Source organism: Epinephelus lanceolatus, chromosome 23 (genome assembly GCF_041903045.1).
Source record: "Epinephelus lanceolatus isolate andai-2023 chromosome 23, ASM4190304v1, whole genome shotgun sequence".
NCBI classification, from domain to species: Eukaryota; Metazoa; Chordata; class Actinopteri; order Perciformes; family Serranidae; genus Epinephelus; species Epinephelus lanceolatus.
The window spans coordinates 21,164,928-21,186,966 of NC_135756.1; the positions used below are offsets into that span (position 1 = coordinate 21,164,928).

A 22,039-nucleotide genomic window follows, 5' to 3' on the forward strand; every position below is an offset into this window, starting at 1 on the left:
TTTCGATCAATTCCTCTCCTTCGACCAGCACGTTAAACACGTCACCAAAACAGCCTTTTTTCACCTCAAGAACATTGCCCACCTCCGTCCATCCCTATTCTTTTTTTTCTGTCCCCATTTTTGGTCGCCCCTCTGTTGGGGTACCTAGCACACAGATCTGGTGCTAAAAGGTGGAGCTGTGAACATTGCAGTCTGTTGATTAGTTAATGGAGGACGGTCACTCAGCTCAGGGCTGAGCTGTGGCTGGTTTTGAGGCTCATGTTGCCACTGTTCATACTGTGGAGAGTTTTACATACAGTATATTAGTAAACTGTAACTATAAAATGAAAGGATGCTTTGCTGCCTCCTGCAGCAGCTGGAGTCTGAGAAAAACTTACTTAACTCACTGGGCTGACTGCCGGCAACTTTTAAGGTGGAACATTTGTAATTGTAATGTTACTCAATTCATGATTCTCACCTTAAATTTCACTGTGACAACTTACTTTAGCTTTTATATGACATACAATTTTAGTAATGAGTGGATCTTCAAGTGTTTATATATATATATATATATATATATATATATATATATATATATATATATATATATATATGAATTTTGACCGGGTAATGTGAACGGCATATATCCCAATCCTGGCGATGGAAACGCCAAGTGGACCTAGGGTCTAGGCACCATGTCTGAAGGATTACTTTTGGTTCCAAATGTACCATACCAGACATGTTTGGTGGACACAGGGCTTTATGGTACCTGCTGTGGTAGTTGTATCTTGAAATGGTCCGCATCAATCAAACCACAAGGAATGTAGCTTTGTAACAATATGTCATATGAGAAAACCGCCTGAACACAACAGTTGTTTACATATCATACACAACTCACTCTTAGAGCACCAACAGGCTGTATGAAAGTGTTTATGCTTAGAGCATAGGGGAGTCTGTTCGACATTCAGTCTCCTCTTCACCCGCATCTTTTCGGACCGGTGCCATGTTATATGTGTTTGTGTCCGTTTCAGCATCATTTACTCTTTTCAGAAGCCCCTTCTCAGACAGCCACACAGCAAGGCGTGAAACTACTAAAATAGCCCCTGTGGTGATGAGCATGATGGCAGTACGAAAAGGGAACAAGCGACGGAAGTGACCGTCCTCCGTATCTGGTCCCACGGCAGGGGCAGCACGTCAGGAAGGCCTATTGAGGGTTCTCCAACCAGAGCTCTCAGCAGTATCGCCAACACAAAGCCAAAGCAGGCCCCGTACTGGTTCACCCACCGAGATAAGTAGAAGGTGCATGTCACCTGGGGAGTCATCATTGAATACATGACATCTGCGCTGATGATCCAGAATAGGTGGATTGAACTCGATGTCATTGCCAGGCATGCCGCCATCATTCCACACAGGAGGATCGACCCCCTAACCACCCAAATAATCATTGCTTCTGATGCCTGAAATAAAGGAAATATTTAAGTTAATTTTACTGAACATAAGTGTGGTATCACACTGCTGATTTTTGAGCAAGGGTGCAGGTTTGCATATACATAGTAAGGACATGTCCCTACCAATATTGTGGGAGGACAGCATTGTCCCTATCGGTATTTTAAACAAGTATTTAACCTCTGTAAAGATGGCCTTCCAATAAAACTAGCATATCTATGCAGCAGAATGATGCAAATACTTTTGAAATTGGTGCTACAGAACCAGAAAAAAATGAGAAAGGTAGAAAACCTACAACTACCAGAATGCACTGTGCCGCAACATTCCCGCTGGTGGATGATGTAACAACGTAAACGATGGCAGCTAGATGGCAAGGAATGATCTTGAATCATAGGCAACTCAGTCACCAAATCTTGGTGTATATTTGATTAATGCAGCATAGTATAACTGTTTGATCTCAGTTTTTTCAGCCTCTGTTTTCACTGTGCAGGAAACAGTAAGGCTTCCACTTCCTGGTCACAAACTCTCACTAGAACAGCTAAACAGAGCACTAAAATATGTTTCTAAAAACACTAGTTGTAATTTTACCGTTTGATCGGATTTCATTCTCAGTTTTAGAGAGGGGCGTGTCTGTCTCTTGATCTGCTTCTGTGCTGGGAGCGTTCGTTGATCCGATCTAATGTTCTACACTGAAATTAGAGCCCTATTGTTCAAAGAAACGGAGTGTTCTATTTCTGCATGAATTAACGACCGGTTAAGTTAGTCACACATTCACTCCACTCAGCACTGTGCTGCTCCATCTCCCCAGTCAGAGTGTCCAGAGTGCACTCTGCCACACCAAGAGTGCGGTGCTCTAAATCACCGAATAGTATATCTCAACAGCCCTCCGAATTTATGAACGGTCGAGTTTGTGTCAGAGTGCGCTCTGCTCAAAAGAGAAAGATGTATGAGTAGTTGTCATGTGAGATGTTACCCTTTTATAGATGATGTTCTTAAAGATATTTCGGCCAAGTTCGGAGCCAGCAGACAGAAGTGCAGAGTCAACTGATGACATCACAGCAGCAGCAAGTGCTCCCATACCGACCAGCGAGATGTAGAAAGGGCAAAGGTGCTGAAGGGCAATTGGTAAGATCATACCAGCTTTGCCCCGCTCATACGGGCTGGGTGAACTGTAGGTGGTCTGGTTCCAATCTGACAGATAGAAAGCACAGGTAATTAAAACAAACCTATGACTTTGAGATTTTGTAGAATACGTCAGCAATTAAATAGACATAACTGTGGCCACATACAACACGTAGATGAGTTTGAACCAGGGGCGGACTGGAACAAAAAAAACCCCATCCCTGACATTGTGGTCCAAATCAGACAGGGTTTTTTTCAACATATGGAGCACACAAACTAAGTCAGGGGTCACTTTCCTTTATTCTGATGAATTATGCACAAATTTAGGTACAGATTTGTCTTTTCTGCATCAATTTATGGTAATCGTCGCACTGCGCAGGCACGTCACTTCGCAGCAAGTTAATTAGGAAGATAGAAACGCGTACCATAACGGCCAGAAATACGTCCTCAAACCTCTGCTCTGAAACACCTTGGCTACTATGACCGACAGCACAACAACGCAAAGCTGCAGGAAATACACCCCACCAAAGCCATTGAGGTCGGCTGTAAAGCTACACTGACTAAACAACCAACACTGGATTTTAATTGTGGACAGCTGCAGCTACAAAGATGTAATGAAGCTTGTGGCTGGATGTGTGGTGGATGAAATGTTGTCTATCGGGCAAAGCCTTGGGAAAATACCAGATACAAGCATCTGAAGACCCCCAGGTACAGAAAACCCATCTAGCATTCGCTACACTTAATGCCGATTACCCTGACCCTGACATTCACACAGAGGCACACATCTGAATTTTGGGGAGATAAGCAACTACCAGTTTTACGGAGTGTAACGGAAAGGTAATATAAGGATATGTCATTAAGCTAGTTTTCTGTCTCTGTCGAGTAGCTGTCCATTACAGGAAACAGCACTTTAAAATGAAAACTCTGTGCTGGAAAATCACTGTACTTAAAATAAAGTGTGTTTTTAACAGTTTGTCAGTCACTTGCAATCCATACAGAATGGACCCGCAACCCACCAGTCGGGAACCATTGGCTTAAAGGGTCCAAACAATCTAAACAACAAAATTGGCCTACAGTTTCTCCATGCCTCCCTTGCACTTTGCCTTATCGATTTTGGCACTTTTTTGTTGCAGATGTTGTTTAATGAAGGCACTGAGACCAAAGGGGAAGGGGTTTAAAGATGCGACACGGCCAGCCCAGTGTCAACCAAGAATATAGAATAAAGTCAGCTATAGAAAATAGGCCGATCTACCTGCTTTCAACAACTATGGAGAGAAGACAGTCAAGTGGACCCAAAAAGCATGTTTGCCCACTAGGGAAATGCCCACTATGCCAGATGGACAGTCCATCCCTGGTTCGTGCTACTAATGCTATTACAGATTTGTGTACTCCAAGATAGCAAAGACAATGAGAACACAGTTAAAGCATAGTACTGGTAGATGCTGCTGCTGCCCCAATGATGAGTGATGGGATGGCGAGGATTGGGCATAATACTGCTCCAGCATAGCAGGTGATCTTAGCTTGGGCGTCCGTGGCTGTGGACAGGATTCTCTGGTAGAAGGCCTGGTAGCAGAGCCCTCCAATGGACTTGGAAAGAAATGAAGATAGGATTTCTTAGGTTGCTGCAACAGTGTTAATGTTGGTGAAACTTTGCTGCAACAGTGTTTCAAAGTATCAGCATCAATAATGAACGACATTTATGTTCCTATAACAAAAGTTTAACTCTTTCTTGATCTTGCATATTTACTACGGAAGAAACGAGTTACGAGTGTCCCATTACCAGTAGCAATAGGTCATCTACCCAGCAACCTGCGTCCTTCAGCTCCAACTTGCCGATCCATGGCTTCTGATACAGCTCGGTTACTGCAGCAACAGTCATGTTTGCAGAGGTCGGGCTTGACAGGATGAAAGGCACACAGAGCCACTGAAATAAGGAGACAATCAGATACATAGTTTAGTTACTAATACAGTATATCAGTCTTGCATAGCTCTATAGATACAAAATAGTACTCACATCAACAGAGGTACACCAGCTACTGTGTCATGTAGATGTAACTGCAGCTGCACTAGCTTTATTCAGCTCAAAGCATTTGCTAATCAGCATGTTTACATGCTGGTGTTTAGCAGCTCTAATGTTTACCGTGTTCCCTGTTTTAATTATTGTACTTGCATGCTAACATTTGCTAATTGGCACTAAATACAAAGTACAAAGTGGAGCCATGCCGCCAGCAGGGTTATTATCATAAACTATAAATGACGATAAATGAGGTACAGAAGAGCAAGGAAATACAGTAAGAGCTGGACGGAGCAGTGAGTGACAACCCCAACAGTGCTGTTTGCAGTGGAAACGCTAGGGTCTAGGTACCATGTCTGAAGGGTTACTTTTGGTTCCAAAGGTACCATACTGAAAGTGTTTGGTGGAAATGGGGCTGAAGAGACTTACGGACACCTTGCAAAATACTCCAAACATCTTTCATACTTTCTGTGACAATAGTTGTCTCCAGGATCATATTTTGCCGTGATGACACGCAGAAACGAACAAAGACTCACAACTAGCCAGCTAGGTCGGGGTGAAATTTCAGTTTTCTTTTCAGTTTGGTACTATTAAAGAGTTCAGAGATAAAGTTGATTCCCAAATTTAAGATTTAACATTATGGTCGTTCCTACGTCGTTCTCAAGCCATGTATTTTTTTTTGTGAATATGTAGCTACATACTTCTGAGACATTATACTTGACTCTAACAAAAACAAACAAAAATAAATAAATTTGAAAAGTCAAAACTAAAATAGAATAAAAACTAATTTAAAATTCAATGCTTTGAATTTTCCTAAAAATGTAATGTTTGTACCAAGCTGAAGGCCATAAAGTTGAGCTGGATGACATCAGTATACGCCACAGAGTACAGTCCGCCCAATAACGTGTATATAATAGCCACAGCAGCAGAGACGCTCACAGCCAGGGAGGAGGAGATATCCATGACTACGCTTACCGTCCCTCCTGTAACCACAAACAAATATTCAGAATGAGAACTCAAATTCAGGTGCTGAAGCAACAACCTAACATTGATGCCATGTATTTTTTTTAACTATTAAAAAATAACTCATAGCACTTTTTCAGAAAGAACATGGCACCAGTGCTGTTACTAAACAGCATTTACAGTTGTACTGTAAAAAGCATATTTAAATACCAAACTGGCTGAAAACGTGAAAAAAAATATTTGTTCCCTTTTAACACCAGAGCAAACATTTCTCTGTCTGTGATTATGGTACAAAATACAGCAATATTTATACTCTTGAGATTTCAAAACTTACCCAGTGCACCAAGAATGCATGCTATCCACAGAATATCGGCAAGGAGAGCGGGAATGAAAAGAACAGCAGCCACAGTGTTGCCATATTTTTCCTGAAATGGGTCCATGATGGTGACATACTTCTTCGACCGAATAGGTTCGACAAAGAAGAGTGCACCTGAAGTCACACAAACAAAAACAAAACAATTAACTTTCAGCATTTGTTTAATTTTGAAAGAGTTGTCAGTCTGACATATCAAACACCAGTAATGTCCTTCTGTAATATTTTTGTAAAAGTATTGTACTACTGTTTCCTGAGCAGTTTAGGGTTTCACCGTGTCACATATAAGCAGTTGTGTTTGACCTCACTCACCTAAAATCATGTTTAAGGCGAAGGCAATGGGTCCGGTGGCCCACACCAAGCCCTTTGTTGGATCATAGACCACTTCAGCATTACCCAAAATATAGCCTCCTCCCACCCAAGTGGCTGCAATACATCAGGGGACACACAGGCAGTGAAAAAGACAAGGAATAAAACTAGGTCCACCCACTGAAAATGAACTGAGTTAAATTAACTGGTGCAGTGTACGTCCAAAACATGTCTGCTTAGAGCGGGATGATTGCTTGGCCTATGGTATTGCTGCTTGCAGCTTTCTCGAAAAAACGCCTATACTGTACACTGCACTTCCTTGAGTCTATTCCTTGGCTATAGATTAATTAGCTAACTATAGATAGGAACACCACTAGGTCATACCTACGGCTGGACCATGTATGAAATGCTAGACTATGGCTTTCAATTTGAAATAAGAGGTGGCAGCATTCACACAGTTACAGACTTTCACTCACAGCAGTGGATGCTGTTCAAAAAATACAAAAGTAAGTACATGCTTGATTTCTTTCAAAAACACGGGAGGAAGGCAATGAGCAACTTTAGAAGAAATGGCCCAAAAACCAACAAGAAGTTGGGGGGAAAAAAGTTTTAAAAAAATTACTTGAAAATTAGTAATAAAAAAAAAATACATCACCTGGGAAAAAAAGGTGCTTAAGGAACAGTGTCAACATTTAACAAAGGTGATGTTACAAAATTGGGCTCCTTTATAACACCAACAAAACAACTGGCTTCAACTTGATAGATTTTCCTCACATATACAACATGCTAATATTATTAGCATAAGCCTATAACATTTTTTGTTGCATAAATTAGCCTAGGGGCTAGCAGAATTTTCCTTTACTCATATGAAACCAGGATAAATCACACAGAAGATTTAATATGCTATTTTGTGGAGGCTTTACACTGTTCTGTTTCTTATCTGTGAGTAAATAAAAGCTTCGTTTTCTCTGAGGGGGCGGTTTTTAGTTTACAAAAACAAACAGGAGGGCTGCGCCAACCGACATTGACTCACAATGGCGCTCTAAATGTGCTGTTCATTTCACAAGAGCATCAGCCAATGGGGAAAACACCAACACTTATGTCAGCATTCACAATGGTGTAACTTCACTGACAGATGTTTGTATTTCTATAGTGCTGGCCTGCATTCTGTGGTCCAACATGTTGCCATTCTAATTCACTGTACCCCAAAATAACTTACAAAAATATGCAACGCTATACTACTTACTTAGTGGGCCACTTGTTGTTCAGAGGAAAACACATATGGTTACGTTGCAGTTACAGATAATGACTGAAATACATTGGATGAATGGTTAGGACACATACACACACACACATACAGAGATTCCTCACTTTATAGTTAGATTAAAATTAAATCTTTTAATGATTTCAAAGTGAAATGCCCCTGAATTAATTGCTATTATGGACATTTAATGCCGCACTGATTGACTGTGATCATTTATGATGTTGTTACAATCATCATCATTACTTTTACCTGTCATAGTAAAGATGCTGACGCAGGTGTTTAGGTTCCGCCCTCCAACCATTGTAACTTCACTGCGGTTTCCAGTGTACTTCTTCTCTTCACGTTTGGACTTCCTGGATGACCAGATACCCGTGCCCAGTACGATCATGTAAAACACTCCTATGGACAGCAGTCCTGGCCAATTTACCGCCATCCTCAGGGTCTGTGTGGACAGACAAATGTATAGACCTTTTCATTTTTATATCTTCACTCTATTATTTGCTGAGGGTGAGGCTGAGGACAGGTCCTCTCAATACACACACACTTCTGGTGGGTCATAATAAGTGATGATTCAGAGGGATTTTATAGGAAAACCTTGCATTGTATGCTTTTAAGGACACCTACCAAGGGTGAAATGAGAGATGTTTTTGATGCATGGATGTATAGGTGCCTACACCTGAACTTCATTTAGTATCTCTCAGCCTGGCAACCTGAGAGATCCTAATTTGCAAATGTGAACTCTGTTTATTATAATAAAGTTTAACAAAATAGACAGACACTCTGTGAATTAATGTTTCATATTTGATGTTGTAGAGAAATACTACTAATAATTACACTCCTGCCCTGTCCTGACACATATATGCTCTGCACATTATGATCTGATGCACCAAGAGGCTGAAGTGAGATCAGCCTTTTGCGATCATCAGTCACAAAAGTCAATGAGAGAGTCTCCGGTAGCTTCGTAGGTATCCTAGTAACCTCTACTGACTTGTAACTGGACCTCCAGCGCCATAAAGTATCAGCAGAGAAAGAGCTCAGTTAACTTTGAGGATCAGGTTCTGCTGTAAACAAACACTGTTTGTTGGTGGTGCTCCGCTGTACATCATTTAACTAAGGATGAAATATCGCTGCATGCCTTGTTACACGCCTTCTCTTGGAGTTTTGATCTCAGGCAATTTAACCAGACATCAGAAACATTATGGGACAACTGGATGCCTTCCTCGGTGAGCAGCAGCACAGTGGAAAGGAAAGAGAGGCCTCAGACATGACTGATGAAAAAGGCTGGACAGGAGGAAACCCAATGGAGAGTTTCAGCCTGAGACTCAGAGACTGGGACTTAGTAGAAATCATAGCCAGAATAATGGATGCTTGGACTACATTTTGTTAGACGTATTAAATGACATTCTGGATATCTGTTTGTGTTTCAGAGGAACACCAGAGCTTTTAGGATTTAATTACTTTCCAAGACATAAAAAGATGGAAGTGAAGAACGAGAAAGGTGTAGTGGGATTAAGCGTTACCTTGAATTTAGTTCCGTAGCAACAAGACATGGACGACCTCCCAGTCAAATATGCTGGTCTGTCTTACCCAAAGATCACCCTGTCACGTAAAACTCTGGACGTCTACCTCAAATTGGTGCTGCTGCTGCTGCTGCAGGGTGTGAAGCGAAATCAAAGTTTAATGCAACATTGTCCTATAACGACAGAATTGGACAGGTTGCCAAACTTCTCGTCTCAGGCGGGATCCTCTTTCTTTTTTAAGCTGCCTATCCCTGCAACCCAAGGACACACTCGGCGTCACAAGGTGAGATCAACATTGCAGAAAGATTGGCAGATATGTGTACACAGTGGTGCCATGAGTTTCAGTAGTAAATAACTGTGGTGATAAATTCATTCTACAAATCAAATTTATTTTTATAAATTTATTTTTTGGAACTATGTCAGTTCTGCTGCCCTGGAATGAGAAAACGAGACATCAGTCAAAGCCACAAGGAGATGCTTGTTGTTTTTAGCACTCTTCTTTAAGAAAAAGAAATGTTTTTTCCGTGTGTAACATGCTGTGAAAATCATGCTGACTGTACTCTTAAGTAGCAGTGAATCAGAGATGTCTTTGCTGTTACTGCAGATGTATTTGTCACTGTTCTTCCTGAAGATGATGTCAGTATTTTCATCTTTCTAAACCCTGGTGATGTATTAGTGGAACAGGTCTCATTCCTGCTTTAGTTACTCTGCAGGGATGCGCTCAAAAAGTGGTGTGTCTGTAATCAAGAAGCAGTGTGGTCACTCATGCTCATTGATTATATACAAGCATTCACACGCCCAAACAAGCATACATGTATAAAATAATCAAATTCAGCCCACTTATATCAGCTTTTCTTTTCCCTCCAGCTGTCACTGGCTGATGGAGACAGAACTTTGCCTCACTGGATGGTGTTTAGGCAACAGATTAGCACTCTAGCTGGCCTGGCTCTGACTGAAGATTGTGGGATATACCACCTTAAAGTGTCTGATATTGAAGAGCAGTGTGCTGCCTACTTCTACCTGCACATTCTAAACAGAACATTGACTGACAAGGACCAAGCAAGGTAAATATGACAGTGTTTTTTCACTCTACATAATGCTTTTCATTCACCGTATCAGTGTTTAATTGGCTCTTAGAGATGACAGTGTTAGTCGGGGAAGACAAATGTTGATGCAATAATTTCATGTGGTTTGGTCTGTGAGTTTTAGCGGAGCTCTGTAGACCCTTTTAGGGCCGACGTCACAATGACGTCAGTTTGTTAGCTGGAGGCAAAACAGGACTCTCCACCACAGGGCTGTGGGCTACACAGGAGTCTAAAGATGTCATCTTGTTGTGTTATTGGGAGCCAGAATAGAAGGAGTCATGGCTCAAAACTCATGGTGATCATCAAAAATGCTTACATGTGCAGCGCACACTTCATATCAGGTTAGGGAAAAAGTATTTACTGCTGTAGGGTTCAAATAAACACAAGAAGTTTGTGCTCTAGAGAAAGGATCAACACTCAGTGAAAAACCTAAGCCCTATGATAAGCTAATATGGCAAGGCTTAACTATACAAACCAATGAGCAGTGATAACTAGCATGTCTTTGGGGTCATCGGGTGGGAACCTCCTTTCACCAGTGTTTCGTCTAGTTGGTCCCACAACACCTCCAGGAGGCTAGACAGTGATCTCTAGCGTCCCAGAGACACTCCCCTAATGCCAGGTCTCACTGCTCCCTGCACCAACCCAATAACCTCCTTTACCTTACTTACGCATGGCTTTCTCAGCCCAAACAGCACTGCCACCTTCAACCAAACCCAGGCTCTGTACATGCGAGCACTAGGTAGAAGCAGGGCTGATACTACCTTTCCTAGCACATTCACCACACTACAATACAAGCTAAAGTTAATATAAGCTAAAGTTAAAGGAGCTAAATAAACAGCTTTCTCAGCCCAAACAGCACTGCCATCTTCAACCAAACCCAGGCTCCGTACATGCGAGCTCCAGGTAGAAACAGGGCTGATACTACCTTTCCTAGCACATTCACCACACTCTATTTCACACGCTACATAGCATAACTACAATATAAGCTAAAGTTAAAGGAGCTAAATAAACTTACAGGATCAGCAAACACACTCACCTTGCCGCATGGCCTCAAACAAAATGGATTCAGATAGGCCACTCCCACACTTAAATAACCTTCCTCTTCCTGGACTTCCTCCTTACTTACACATGGCTTTCTCAGCCCAAACAGCACTGCCATCTTCAACCAAACCCAGGCTCCGTACATGCGAGCTCCAGGTAGAAACAGGGCTGATACTACCTTTCCTAGCACATTCACCATACTCTATTTCACACGCTACATAGCATAACTACAATATAAGCTAAAGTTAAAGGAGCTAAATGAACTTACAGGATCAGCAAGCACACTCACCTTGCCGCATGGCCTCAAACAAAATGGATTCAAATAGGCCACTCCCACACTTAAATACTTCCTCTTCCTGGATTTCCTCCTGAGAGGAAGTGGATCTCTCCACCTGATCTCAAGGAGTTATGTGCCCTGTTTAGTAGTTCCCCTTGCTGGCCCCCAACTGACATTATTTCTTCTCTTATAGATAAACTGGCTACATTTAATTGCTTCATCTGACATTTCCCTTACTGTCTTCCTCAAACTCTGTCCCTGCACTCCGAGTTCCCCCAGAAGCGAGACAGCTGATCTTGCTATGAATCCCCTACACCCCACTTCCACTGGACAAATCCTAGTCTTCCATCCTCCCTGCTCAGCTTCTGCTCCTAAGTCTGCATATCTAAGCTTTTTTCTTTCATAGGCTTCTTCCACTGAGTCTTCCCAAGGAACTGTCAGCTCAATGAAATAAACTATCCGTTGACTCACTGACCACAACACTAAGTCAGGCCTCTGCCTGGTACAAACTATTTCCTGGGGAACAACAAGCTTTCCCCCTAAATCTACTTGCATTTCCCAATCACAAGCACTTTCTAGGCGGCCACACCCTTGCCTCCTCACTAACTTATCTCTTCTGTGTTTCTCTCCCTCACAGACAAACTGAATTACTAAACTCCTATCCTTAACACCTTCTGAATTCACCTGTCTTCGTTTCCCTTCGATGCCTGCAGCTAAACATTTCAACACCTGGTTATGTCGCCATGTATATCGGCCTTGTGACAAGCTAACTTTACAGCCTGACAAAATATGCTTTAAGGTTGCGGTACGTGAACACAATGGGCATGATGGGTCCTCATTTACCCACAGTTTTAGGTTCTGGGGGGTTGGTAACACATCGTATGTAGCCCCTACCAGGAATCTAATACGATTCTCCTCCATACTCCACAGGTCCCTCCAACTAAGCTTCCTCTTCTCTACACTTTCCCAATTCAACCACTGTCCCTGTTTAGCCTGGGCCATTACCTTTGCACCCCTTAGCATCTCTTCCTGTCTACGTATCTGTTCTACAACCAGCTTTCTTTTATCTTTGAGACCTGCTTTATTCCATACCGGTTTGCCTGAGCCAAGCCCCAGGCCTTCCCGGCCAAACTGAACATTACCAACAATCTCTGCATGCCTAAGAGCTGCCTCTGAACTGCCGATCTTGGGTTCCACTTCCTCCCCTTGGTTGGATTTGGAACCACACTCCTAACTACCACGTCCTTACTCCCAGATAACAACAGCTCTGTCCTGACCTTGGTACATTTAAATTCCTCTGTTAAACTAGATACTGGCAGCTGAAGTATCCCTTTTCCATACAATGCAACACTACTTAGGCACCTAGGAGCGCCCAACCACTTCCTAATATAGAAGCTAACCGACCTTTCAATTCTCTCCACTACGGATATTGGAATTTCATAAATTGACAATGGCCACATTAACCTAGGATATAGCCCAAATTGCAAAAACCACAACTTCAACTTTCCTGGAAGTTCGGATTTATCTATTCTATCCAATCCTTCTGCCACATCTTTCCTAAATTTCACCACCTGTTCCTCATCATTCAACTCCACATTGTACCACCTACCTAAGCTCTTTACTGACTTTTCCCTAATTGTTGGGATTTCCTCATCATCTATGACAAACTTCCTATCACTTAACTTCCCTCTACGTATCGAGATGCTTCTAGATTTACTAGGCTTGATCTTCATGCTGGCCCACTTGAGGTTCTTATTTACCTTCTCTAATAGCCTCTTTGTACATGGCATTGTTGTGGTCACCAGTGTCATGTCATCCATGTAAGCCCTAACTGGTGGAAAATGCAACCCATTCTGCCGTCTCTCTCCACCTACCACCCACTTAGAAGCCCTGATGATTACTTCCATTGCCATAGTAAATGCAAATGGAGAAATTGTACACCCTGCCATGATGCCTATTTCTAGCCTCTGCCAACCTGTTGTGAAACCTGCTGTACTTAGACACAGCCTAATATCCTGAAAATATGCTTTCACTAAGTTAACAACTACCTGTGGGACTCTGAAGTAGTCGAACGCACTCCAAATGAGGCTATGCGGTACTGAACCAAACGCATTTGCAAGATCTAAAAATACTACATGCAGGCCCCTTTTCTTAATCTTCGCTGCCTGAATCTGGTGCCAGATCATGCTAGTATGCTCTAAACACCCTGAAAAACCTGGTATTCCTGCCTTCTGCACCATGGTATCTATTAAGCTATTCCTTTCTAAGTAGCTAGCTAATCTCTGCGCAACTACACTAAAGAAAATCTTCCCCTCTACATTCAAGAGAGAAATCATCCAGAACTGGCTAAGGTCCACAGACTCCTTCTCCTTAGGAATGAGGACACCCCCTGCCCTGCGCCATGCTCTTGGTATAATTTGCTTCTCCCAAACTATTCTTAGCTGTTTCCATAAAAATTTAAGGGTATCAGGCGCACTTTTATAAATCCAGTAGGGGACTCCATTAGGCCCTGGGGCCGAAGAAGCCTTTGCACGCCTGACCACCTCCTGAACTTCCTTCCACCTAGGTGGTCTGACATCCATCTCATGCTCTATCCCTTCCAATGGAGGGATATCGGGTGGGAAACCTACTATCCTATTCTTCTCTAAATCTGAATATGTATTTCTCAAATATTCTTCAACCTCTAGCCTTTCTGCTTTGAGCTGCCCTCCCTTTTCCTGGCTGAACAATCCTTTAACAAACTTAAAAGGGTCCCTGAAAAAACCTGTCCTTACATGTTCCTTCTTCCTCCTCTTTTTCCTGAGATGCTCCACCCTTCTAAGAACTGCTAGCCTGCTTCTCAACTCCTCTAGCAACACCTTAATCCCCTCCCTTTCTTCTTCTGTAGCCTTTCTCCACACCTTTCTTAACTGTCTCCTTTCCTTGACTAGCTCCTCTATTTCTCTTTGCCGCCTAGATTTACCTGACTGTACCCTCTCACTCCTCTTTCTCTCATGCAACCCAAACCTCTCTACACCATATGAGTAAATTATATCTCCCATCTTTTCTAACCTTTCTATTGCATTTCCTCTAGCCTACTTAAGATTACTGACAAATCTCTATTAACTATCTCCCATTCTTTACTGTCATTTGCCCTAGGCCATCTAACTCTAGCCTTTTGCTCCATGGTTCTCTCTCTGACTGGCACACTGGCCTCATTGTCACCTGCATCCTCTCTTACTACCCCCTCCTCCTCCTCCTCAGTGGCAGCGTTACTGATATCCTGCGAACTGTGGTTTTCTACCTGCCGCTGGACTTCATCCGACTGACTCGACTGACTTCTAAGGAAGTACTGATCAATGCGGCTACTTTGCCCTTTCTTTGCCACACACTTCTTCTTTCCCTGATGAGTTTTGAGGCCTTTTACTGATGTTACTTTCTGCCAGCCACAAGGACAAACCTGAAGCATCTTGTTCTCAACTGTGCTACTTTTATCCTCTACAGATGCGCTCGCCTTACCCTGAGTGCTACTAATTCTAGCCCTGGTGGATAGGTCCGTGCCCCTATCCTTCACTGAGTCACAGATCCAATGCGTAGTCGTGTCCGTTCCAACGTCTGTTACCGTGTAATCCACCTGTGAGTCATCTTCCACCCCTGCTCTCGCTGACTCTTGGGGTATTTTTTCTATGTTGGCTGTAGCTAATTTTGGTTGTAGTAAGGCTGCTAGGCCTCACCACTGCTACCATGGGTTGCTAGCCCATGCCAGCACCTTTGGGGTCTTTTCCCTCCTGTCAGCTGTCTTTCCAAGCGGTCATATGGTGTTTCCCTTGTTGTCAGCTGCCCTATTCACAGCAGTCACTAGCTGGGCTAGTTCTGAGTTCAAATAAACACAAGAAGTTTGTGCTCTAGAGAAAGGATCAACACTCAGTGAAAAACCTAAGCCCTATGTAGGGATAAATAACGTCATGTGTATTAAGGGTTATCATGTCCACTTCATCAGAAACTGGGGAGGTATTAAGATGAATATTGGAGGAAACCGTTCAAGTGTCATCCTCCTTTGTAAGATTAGCATAGTAATCAACCCCAAAGCTTCCTGTGACATCATCCAGCCACTGAGTGAGAGCATACAGGTTGGCCAGTCTCTACACTAAAATGAGAGCGCTGTGGGTCGAAGAAATGGAGCATTATATTTCTATATGAATTAACAAACGGTTAAGTTAATCACACATTGACTCTGCTCGGTGCTCTGCTGTTCTGTCTCCCCAGACAGAGCGCCGAGAGGATAACCTAACGGTACATTCAGACAGCACTCCAGCACTCGGAATGAATATTTCTAAATGCACCACTAGCATTGTCTTCCCCCACTGTCTGAAACAAGCCAAGAGAACTTGGTAGCTAGCACTAGCTAATGTCTATGGAGAATTGTTTTGCCTCCAGCTAAGCCCCGCCCACCAAAAAACATAATACTGTTTACTAACAGTCAAAGGGCCTAAACAACATTCAGTTCACAGTCTGATTCACACTGACTGCTCACCAGTGCTTAATTTGTAAAATTAGAAGTAGGGGAACACGTTGGGCCTCTGAGAAAGCAGTGTTCCCCCACTCCCAAAAGTGGGGGAACACTTTTTAAAGCGGCACCCGAGCCGCCTCACTGCGCAACTCCGAATGGAATGGTTGTGACTAGTGTTGTCACGGTACCAAAATTGGGACCCAAGGTACGATACCAGTGAAAGTATCACGGTTCTGAGTAGTATCACGATACCACAGCAAAAATGAGGCAGATGTGCCTTTTGTCATTTCTAAAAAGATAAATCACTTTTCTATAATACATCAATGATATTTCAATGGAATAAATTACTTATTGACTTATTCATACTTCAAAAACAGCATCAATCAAAATCGATCAAAATAAAATAAATAAATAAAATAAAAATCAACCAGCCACCCTCCTCCCCTGACAAGTAAAGAACAGTCCCTTCATAAGTAAAGAACAGTCCCTAAAGTGCAGTGAGGTTTGTGGACCGTTACCTGCCACAAAGAGAAATGTGAACGGCTCGTTTCTCCTCTGACATGCCACATACCTGTGTGCCGCCACGGCTCGGTTGTCCAGGTACTACTGGGCAGTCATGACGCCAACGAAATAGGAAATTAGGCTACTGGACCTGGAGCCGGACTTCTCTGTCGCCGGTAAGCCGTTATCTTGCACTGCGGAGCCGCCGTAGGTTATTTGACCGCCGTATTCCTGTCTGTGACCCCTGTTCAATCCACAACTGGCAGGATTCGCCTTTCGTTTCTGCTGCTGGTTGAAATCTGTACTTGCACAGCGTGCTGAATGATTTATTTTGCTTGCACAAAACTATTTTTAGTCCGAATGCGAGTAAAATGCTCGCACGTAGAGCTCTGTGGAAAACAAATCACTGCCGACAAGTAAAAAGAAATAAATAATAACTCAAAGATACTCACGTCTGGAAAATAAACCACTACAGCAGCATATTGAGTGCCAGGTGGCCAGTGCGCACCATTACTGGACGGCGCATGGACACTCACCCCCTTGCAATTGGACTTTGAACCTATCCCACAGTAGTGGTATGTAGTGATGGGAATTCCGGCTCTTTTTAGAGAGCTGGTTCTTTTGGCTCAACTCACTAAAAAGAGACGGCTCTTTTGGCTCAACTCACTAAAAAGAGACGGCTCTTTTGGTTCCCAAGTGGCTCCTCAGATTTTTGTTGCTTAAATTAATTTATTACCAACAATAATATAAAATTATGTGTAAAATAAATTACTGATGTAAAAAAAAATACATTGCATCAAATGTTTACTATTTATATGGCATTATATACTCTACAGAGTGCTACAAAAAATAAATTATAAAGTACAAAAAAACTTTTAACTATTTTAAACTTTTAGCTTTTTACTACACTTAACTATCTTAAACTTGTAACTATTTACTAGGGATGCACCGAATATTCGGTGACCGAATATATTCGGCCGAATATTGCAAAAAACACACATTTGGTATTCAGTGCAATAAGTTAAAAGCAAGGCCAAATAATGGCGGCGCGGTTTTGATAACACAATCAAACAGCTTGCTGTGACGGGCGGATTAAAATGTCGGCAGTGTGGCGATCCATCCGTCACCACACTCGCATTTGCGACTAAAAATAGTTTTGAGCGAGCAAAATAGGCTTAAATCATTCAGCACGCTGTGCGAGCAGCCTACAGATTTCAACCAGCAGCAGAAACGAAAGGCGAATCCTGCCAGTTGTGGGATGAACAGGAGTCACAGACACAGACAGTAATGTATTCCTGTCAAATACGGCAGCCATCGGCTTACTGGCGCGGAGAAGTCGGCTCCAGTAATATCCTCTTCTTGGCATCATGACTGCCCAGAAGTACCTGAACAGCTGAGCCAGCCGAACACAGGTATGTGACGTGTCAGAGGAGAAACGAGCCGTTCACGGAGGGTGGCTGGTTGATTTTTATTTTATTTATTTATTTTATTTTGATCGATTTTGATTGATGCTGTTTTTGAAGTATGAATAAGTCAATAAGTAATTTATTCCATTGAAATATCATTGATGTATTATAGAAAAGTGATTTATCTTTTTATAAATGACAAAAGGCACATCTGCCTCATTTTCACTGTGATATCATGATACTACTCAGAACCATGATATTTTCATTGGTATCGTACAGTGGGTCCCAATTTTGGTACTGTGACAACACTAATCTGGAGGGGGTTCATCTGCAAAAACTAATGAAAAACTAAACAACGATATTCGGTATTCAGTACTTGGTATTCGGCCAAGCGTTTAATATTATTCGGCTTCGGCCACAAATTTTCATTTCGGTGCATCCCTACTATTTACAGTGAAACAACATAGAGAAGTTTACAGAATCACTCAACAGAATATAACTAAAACTGCAGCAGCAGTTGCAGTAGACACACTGACACCTTCATTAATAGCAGGTTTGCTTGTTTCCAATTGCACTGCTGGATGAACAGTTCTCATGTGCCTGTGCAGGTTGTTTGCATATGAGATTTTAATCTTGCAGACTCTACACTCTGCCCTTGTATTGTCAGTTTAATTGAAATGATTCCAAATTTTACTGCTGTATTCATTTTCTCAACTTTTTTTTTTACCTTTCCAGCATATTGTCTCTCTCTGTAGCGCCTGCTCTTTCTCTCTCTGTCTCCCTCCCTCCTGTTCATGTGCTCCCTGTGCTGTGTGTGCCTGTAACCCCCGCCCCTCCCCCTTCTGCTCACCGCGGACACACAGACGACACCACACATATTGACCAAACACATGCGGCTTGAACAGAAAAAAAACAAAGCGGCTCCCAATCAGGAGCCGGCTCCCGTCGTTCACTTCAAAGAGCCGGCTCTATGAGCCGTTTTGTTCGCGACCGACACATCACTAGTGGTATGTGAGGCATTGTAGTACTATGGTACTCCACTCTGCAACACTAGTGACATCAGCCAATACTGTATGAAGTTTTTAGATGTGAAAAGTTCTGGACCCATGCAAATTAGTTCCGGAACACACCAGGGCCTTTTCTGAAAAGATCCTGGTATACTGTACGTTCCAGTACGTTCCGGCTCAAATTAAGCACTACTGCTCATGGTTCTTAACATGAAGTGGACTGAGCTGGCAGCTAGCAGCTGACAGTGCTAACAGTATCAACAGCAGTGTTGTTACCCCTAACTCTGCTGACATGACATCACAAAAGAGGGAGCGTATGGCAGGAAGCTGGGGTCCATCAGGACTGAAACCTGACGCCATAAAACAGTTAGATCCCAACTGCAGTGGGCCGCATCAACAAGGACCAGGACTGGTCATATATTTATTCAAATTTTTCTATTCAATATTTAAGTTGAGTTTTGCAGTTCTTTGCCTTTATTTTTATTTCCTCTTTATATACTGATCATATATTTAATGTATGCACCAAAGACCAAAGCTAATTCCTTGCATGTGAAAACCTACTCGGTGTTAAATCATACTCTGATTCTGAAGTATTTATCCCATAATGTTAACATGTTGACAACTTTCTCAAACTGACAATAAGAAAAATACACACGATCACAACTTGTCCTTTAAAATGAATGAAAGACAGATTTTGCTGTGACTCTCTGTCTGATAGGGATACTTTGTCCTGCTCTGAGGGAGAGACGACCATCTGGGCTAACCTTCTACTTCAGTTAAACCCTGCAGCTCTTGATGCCAGCCAGCGTATCCGTTTGGTCAGCACCATGGCCGTGTACCTGCGCCTGCCATTTGGCTTTGTCTACCTGTTTTCAAGAAAAAAATCGTCCACTCAACAACAAGAGAAGCTCAGAGTTTGTAAGCAAGGTGGGCTTGCTGAGATACTTACTTGTGATAATGAGATACAAGATGCCTTAGGAGATGTTGCTGAGGTTTTGTGGCCTGCCAGCTGTCAAGGAGAGGAAGGACAATCTGATTTAGCCGCAGTACTGGAATGCAGTGTGAAGGCAGGAGGGTTGGCCAGGTTGCTAGAAGCTCCTGTTTTGGGATGGAGGGCGCTATGTACACCTGGAAGTGTTCGGCATGAAGTTAAGAGAGACTTGCAAAGGCTAAAATTTACACCCACTCCAAATATTATTGTTCCTCCGCCAACTCAGGTCCATCAGACTGTGAAACCTGAGCATTCACACATATATTCACTTTCTTTGGCCAAGCTGGAACCAAGTTTGTGGACCAGTTTGATGCACATGGGGACAAGAATGGAGCCAACACATATGAAGGACTCAACTGGGAATACAGATTACATGCAAAAAATACAAGTGTCCTCAAATTCCCTTTTCTTTATCCCACAGACAACTTTGTACTCAGACAGCGCGCATGTTTATGCTCTCCTGGAGAGTCAAGTATTCACTGGGAAAATTATTTTTAAAAGTTTACCGAACTGGCCTTCGGTTCACAGTTCTCAGAAACGTAACTCTATAAATCAAACTGCCTCAAGAACAAACCCTCCCGTAGAAGCAACTCTCTGCAGCGACAGAGTATCGGAAATCACATCAGACACATCTGAATATTTCCGAACCACAGGCTTATTTCTTTCACCCTTTTTTCCTGAGCGTACATCAACAGTCAGGATGTTTCCTACAGCTGACGCCGCACTTTCAACATTGTTAACATCAACCACACTGTCCAGTATTTACCCCTTAGTGCCGCTGACCCCGGCCTCTTACAGTGTCACTTCCACGCTGACACATGAGGCCGCCGACAGAAAATCGCTCGCCACCCGTCTGACCCTCTGACCCCACCAGAAGGAAACCCCCCTCTGGACTGGATCCTATGGAGGCAGCCTAACTGACTCAGAAAGCCAGCCCACGGTGAGCTCACTGGGTAAGTCTGCTGCTGTTGACTTCTGTATGACTAAATGGGATTGTTGTGGGTGCTTAGTCATTCAAGTCATACGCTGTAATGACTTGACCCTGTTTTGAGAAAGAGGCCCACAGCTGAATGGAGCTCAGTGAACAGAAGAACATATGGGCTAATGTAGTGCTGGAAATATGAGAGGCATGAAAGACATGGGAAACAAATGGCTACGTTATGTTGAGGTTCAGAGGAAATACATCATGAATTATGAATCGAGTGGATAAAAACACAAAATAAAAATGTATTTAAACTTACATCAACTGAAATTTTGTACACGTGGACACAACAGAAACAAACTGCAAACACCACTTTTTTCAGAAGTCCAGGTATGTAGGATTTAATACATAAAATATAAAAAGTTCTATTAATATACAAGATAATTACCTGAAAATAAGAATCGTGTTTTCTTTACCTTAGAACAAGCTGTTTATACCTCCATAGGGAGTGGGTCCTCATCCACAGAGATCGCCATGTTTACCGCTATGTTTTTACAAGAGCCCAGAAAAGAGTAATCAAACCAAACACTGGCTTTACATTCACTTTTTCGTGTCGGCCACTGTAGTTAACAAGCCCTCTGCTTTATTTATTCAGTGTTTTTACCGGTTTAAATCACCAGGTCTGTTTGTGTAGGAGAGGAAGAGACCCTCGCAGATAATTTGGCTCCTGGTAAAAACCTTTTGAACATCTGGGTCTTAAGTTATCAACTAAAAAAAGGTGAGCACGCATTAGCAGGTGGTGGGCTCGCAGCTTGTTTGCGATGAGCCAAACAGCGTCGGAAAATCATTTATATGTAACGTGAAACTGCTTTATTCAGTATTTTATGGGTTTAAATCACCGGGTCTGTTTTTTATGGAGAGGAAAAGACCTCTGTTGATAATCTGGCTCCAGGTAAAAACCTCCTGGATCAAAAATAAGGTGAGCACACATTGCAGATGCTGTGACGTGCTGAACAGTGTAGAGGAAACACTGATTTGTAACCCATTTTTGTCTTGTAAAATTATAACATTGAGGTGTTTTCAACACAGTTTACTGAGTTATTTCATTTTTTTCCCACATACACTATGAATCCTTTTAAATTAGTTATACATGGACTTCCTTTGTTTATTTCTTTAATGCTTTGTTAAAGGAGCAAGAGAAAATCTTCAAGGAGGCACATTTGAGTGTCTCCAATTAATTAGCTCAGGGAGGTAGAGGACCGGTTTGAAGGTCAGAGGATCAGGGTTCAATTCTCAGGTGAACAGCCAGTCTGTTTTGCAAGCTGATGTC

At 42.5% G+C, this 22,039-nt stretch overlaps 1 protein-coding gene and 1 pseudogene across 3 annotated transcripts in view; one reads left to right on the top strand and one right to left on the bottom strand.

Annotated features, from left to right (window-relative positions):
• LOC117249027 (uncharacterized) overlaps positions 1 to 22,039 on the top strand; it is a 49,222-nt gene that overhangs the window by 15,485 nt on the left and 11,698 nt on the right. Inside the window, exons 1-2 of one of the 2 annotated variants that reach the window (XM_078165069.1) lie at positions 9,868 to 10,054; positions 19,515 to 20,740. Coding sequence is in view for 1 of the 2 variants with exons in the window: in XM_078165070.1 (XP_078021196.1) it covers positions 9,858 to 9,871 (14 nt within the window). In the remaining variant the exon portion in view is untranslated. Of the gene's footprint in view, positions 1 to 9,857; positions 11,329 to 19,514; positions 20,741 to 22,039 lie in introns of those variants that run through there. The other variant, XM_078165070.1, reaches the window with a different exon arrangement.
• On the bottom strand, positions 98 to 9,035 carry LOC117248918 (high-affinity choline transporter 1-like; annotated as a pseudogene). Its single transcript, XR_013490374.1, has 9 exons — positions 8,991 to 9,035; positions 7,720 to 7,912; positions 6,210 to 6,323; positions 5,859 to 6,014; positions 5,396 to 5,544; positions 4,328 to 4,471; positions 3,981 to 4,134; positions 2,399 to 2,616; positions 98 to 1,436 (listed from the first exon to the last, which is right to left on the bottom strand). The product of XR_013490374.1 is annotated as a high-affinity choline transporter 1-like (transcript).